The following is a 3,219-nucleotide window of genomic DNA, read 5'->3' as shown; positions in this document are numbered from 1 at the left end:
CGTATTTGTATCTATGCAAGCCACAAGGAGTTTTTCCATTGGGTTATGAAACTTTCACACGCCATGCTAGATTAGTAACGTTTGTCTGCTGAAATATAAACATAGGTAATGGTAATTAAATTTTTAATAAACATTAAAAGACGTGCAGAGTTTAAAAAAAAACCTATAATGAAATTAATATTTTACGTACATCCTCAACTTTCATAACACATCTATCTCCACATGACAATTATGATCCAATGCTATCCAAGAATGTGTTTATAGTTTTAGTATCTAAAAGAATTGTCATTTATAATAGATAATTAACACTTCACCTAAACTAACTCAGTCAGTGCCTTGTGTCTCAGATATTTCTCCAAGCAGTAGATAGCAATGGGATCTCTGTCTGTATCAAACTTATTGGCAAAAAGGTGATGCTGTTCAATCAACCACTGCAGGTCTCCAGCACCATACACACATATTGATCTGACATGATGGCCTTTACATTCTGGGTATGCTGCTTGCAGAGAATCCTCTGACCCCTCGTGCCACTGCCACTTCACGATCCGTGCAATTGCATTAATGTCTGTCATGTCAAATTTAGGGTTGGGCCATGTTGAACCAGGAACACCAGGCATTCGTTGTATTGTTGCCCACAGAAACTCATCAGGACTGTAGGTGTCTTTGGCCCACTCAATGAGGGCCTGTATTCGCTTGTCTTCCAACACACTGCGAATGTAACCTCGGTTGACCACAATGTAGGCATTTCCTGATAGTATAGGGAGATTGAAGGGAGCTGGATCCTTTGTTTTTCCTATTGGCTGGGACAATTGAAAAGTTAACATGATGGGGAGTCAGTCTGAGTTGAAGGTTTTTAGAATAGCAAAGAGAATTGATAATAGCTACATCATACATTATAAAAAATATCCAAAAGAAGTACCTGGATTTGTCCATCAACTACTTGGTAAACATTCATCACCCTCTTCTTCTTTCCTTGAGGCATTTCTTCAGACTCCAAACTGTTACCTCCTTTCAGTGAACGCAAAGCTTGCACAATTTCCAAGTTAGTTTTTAGAGGGAAATCCTGACCACAGAGGTTGATGAAGTATTTCCATGTTGTACTGGTGTTATAGAGATCAGCCATGCAGTTAAGATCAGCCTGTACACGTGTCCATCCAGCGTAGACCACATCCACAGTCTTGCTGACCATGAACACATTTGGGAAACAGGAAGTAATGGCATTGATGGCAATAAAGACTGAGGCCGGTGCTTTTTTGTCCACATGGACACAATAAATATTTTGAGGTGTGTAGATAGCTCGCAGTAGTCGCTCAAAGTTCTGCACCTAAAGATAAAACACTTTAGTTCTCTTTGAGAAATGTTTTTGCCTGGTTGGTTTATTGAACGCTTTAACGGTTATTTAATGAATGATCAAAACTAAAGCAGAAATGTGACATATCCATTATAATATGAAATTATAAAACACCAAGATCACCAGTGTGACAAATAAACAGTTTAATCCGATTGGGTGAATCTGTTATTCAAGTTGCATATACAGTATATATATATATGTATATGTAATCTAATAAAGATGTTAAGCATTATGAATTTTATCAATTCCCAATTTGACCACTGCAAAATTAGAGAAAAAACATACCTTGTGATGTACAACCATTGAGTAAGCTAGCGGAAACTCCTCTTCTTCCTTGCTTAATGGGAATGTTGTGTATTTCCTGCTTGTTTGGAATTTCCTGTAAATTCACAGTTTTTAAGAAGTAATGTTGTTTTGGAAGGCCATGTATTTAAATCATGACTAAGAGTTAAAGAGTTACAGAAAGCTCCCATTTAGAGCAACAAACCTGCAGTTTTGGGTTGCATTAATATAATACTCATCAGAGATCTGAATAATCTTCTGGAAGTCTTTGGTGATGGTCAGTAATTTTGCTTTCAGCAATGCCTCCTTCTCTCCCTGCAGGATCGCTGAGCAGTTGCAAACTTTCTCTGGGCTCTCATCAATATTGGTGTACTCTTGCCATTGATACCTGAGAATGTAGGCAGTACGTCTACCTCTTTTCAGTGGAATAAGTAGTGAAAGCATCCATAGTGATCCCAGTACAGCGATGAACTGTAATAATTGTAGCCGCCAGCCTCGTTTTAGGAACCACATTATTTACAATAAGAGGAGAATCTGAAATACAACAATATTAAAGTGTGTGAGAGCTGCAAAAAATGTCAGACAGACATCTATGAAATCATAAAATAAATATAATGATTAATGTTTGCTAATATGTTGATATGTTGATAAGAATTTATGATAAGGGGCAGATCAGTCCATCCATTATGACAACCTGGAACGAAGAGATGAAATTAAGATAGATAGCATCCAAATGAAATACACTTCAACTTACAACAATAAAAAAAATGTATTTTAGCTTTTTAAAAGTTGTTTGTGTTTTGTGTGGGAGCAAAATATGAGCTCTAAGATATTTTTCCTTATTTTATTTATTTATTTATTTATTTTTTGCCTGTCCCGTTTGGCTCTTTTGCCATCAGAATTATTGTCTAAAGGCAAAGAAAGATGCCCAATGGATTTACTTTACCAAATTGACCATCCCAGCCTTGCCATAATGGTCCATTTGATTCACCTTTTATTGTTTATTTTATTTTCACTTGCTGAATACGGGACAGACTTGACTGGAGGAAAGAAGGGGAGAAAGAAAGAGGGAAAGAGAAACAGCTGAGAAGAGGGACGGGGGAGAAGGGCAAAAAACAAAAACCAACAGAATGAGCAGAAAAAAAAAGAAAAAGAAAATGCATCTATCGATCACCTGGATCACCTGTTGAGAAAGAAAAAAGAAAACAAGCAGAAGAGAACAAGAGTAATAGAATAAACAACATCACAATGATATATGGGAATATGACAGTAAATACTAAATATTAAACATTATTGTGCAGCACATAAGATCAACAGAAAACACTGTGTGGTTTGAGGTAGGAGCCAAAAAGGGTGTAGTTTGTGGGTGTGATCACCTGTGTGTACACCTGTGAGCATGGACGCGCTTGTTTTTTTTAAAAGGTTCCTTCATGTAATGATCTGCTAGAGGGTGTGGGGGGGCCACAGCCCCGTCCTCCAGGGCATGAAGCAGGTATGGAGGAGATCAAAACTCCAGACATCCAGAGGCCCCCAGAACACAAGAGACCAAGGAAGACCAACAGAGGGGCAGCCGCACCACTGTCCCA

General features: G+C 38.0%; 1 protein-coding gene across 1 annotated transcript; it reads right to left on the bottom strand.

The window, feature by feature from the left end:
• Nucleotides 1–314: 314 nt before the first annotated feature.
• Nucleotides 315–2,146, bottom strand: LOC146621323 (beta-1,3-galactosyl-O-glycosyl-glycoprotein beta-1,6-N-acetylglucosaminyltransferase-like). The gene is made up of 4 exons (XM_085368331.1): nucleotides 1,839–2,146; nucleotides 1,637–1,730; nucleotides 920–1,324; nucleotides 315–800 (listed from the first exon to the last, which is right to left on the bottom strand). The coding sequence occupies exons 1-4, from the start codon at nucleotides 2,144–2,146 to the stop codon at nucleotides 315–317; spliced, it is 1,293 nt and encodes a 430-aa protein (XP_085224457.1).
• Nucleotides 2,147–3,219: the final 1,073 nt, after the last annotated feature.

This window comes from Diplotaxodon limnothrissa, linkage group LG12 (assembly GCF_057381915.1).
Source record: "Diplotaxodon limnothrissa isolate DT_005_m linkage group LG12, D_limnothrissa_male_GT1.1, whole genome shotgun sequence".
Classification (NCBI taxonomy): Eukaryota; Metazoa; Chordata; class Actinopteri; order Cichliformes; family Cichlidae; genus Diplotaxodon; species Diplotaxodon limnothrissa.
Note: the sequence above shows the minus strand (reverse complement) of the source record. Positions and strands in the feature narration are given on the sequence as shown.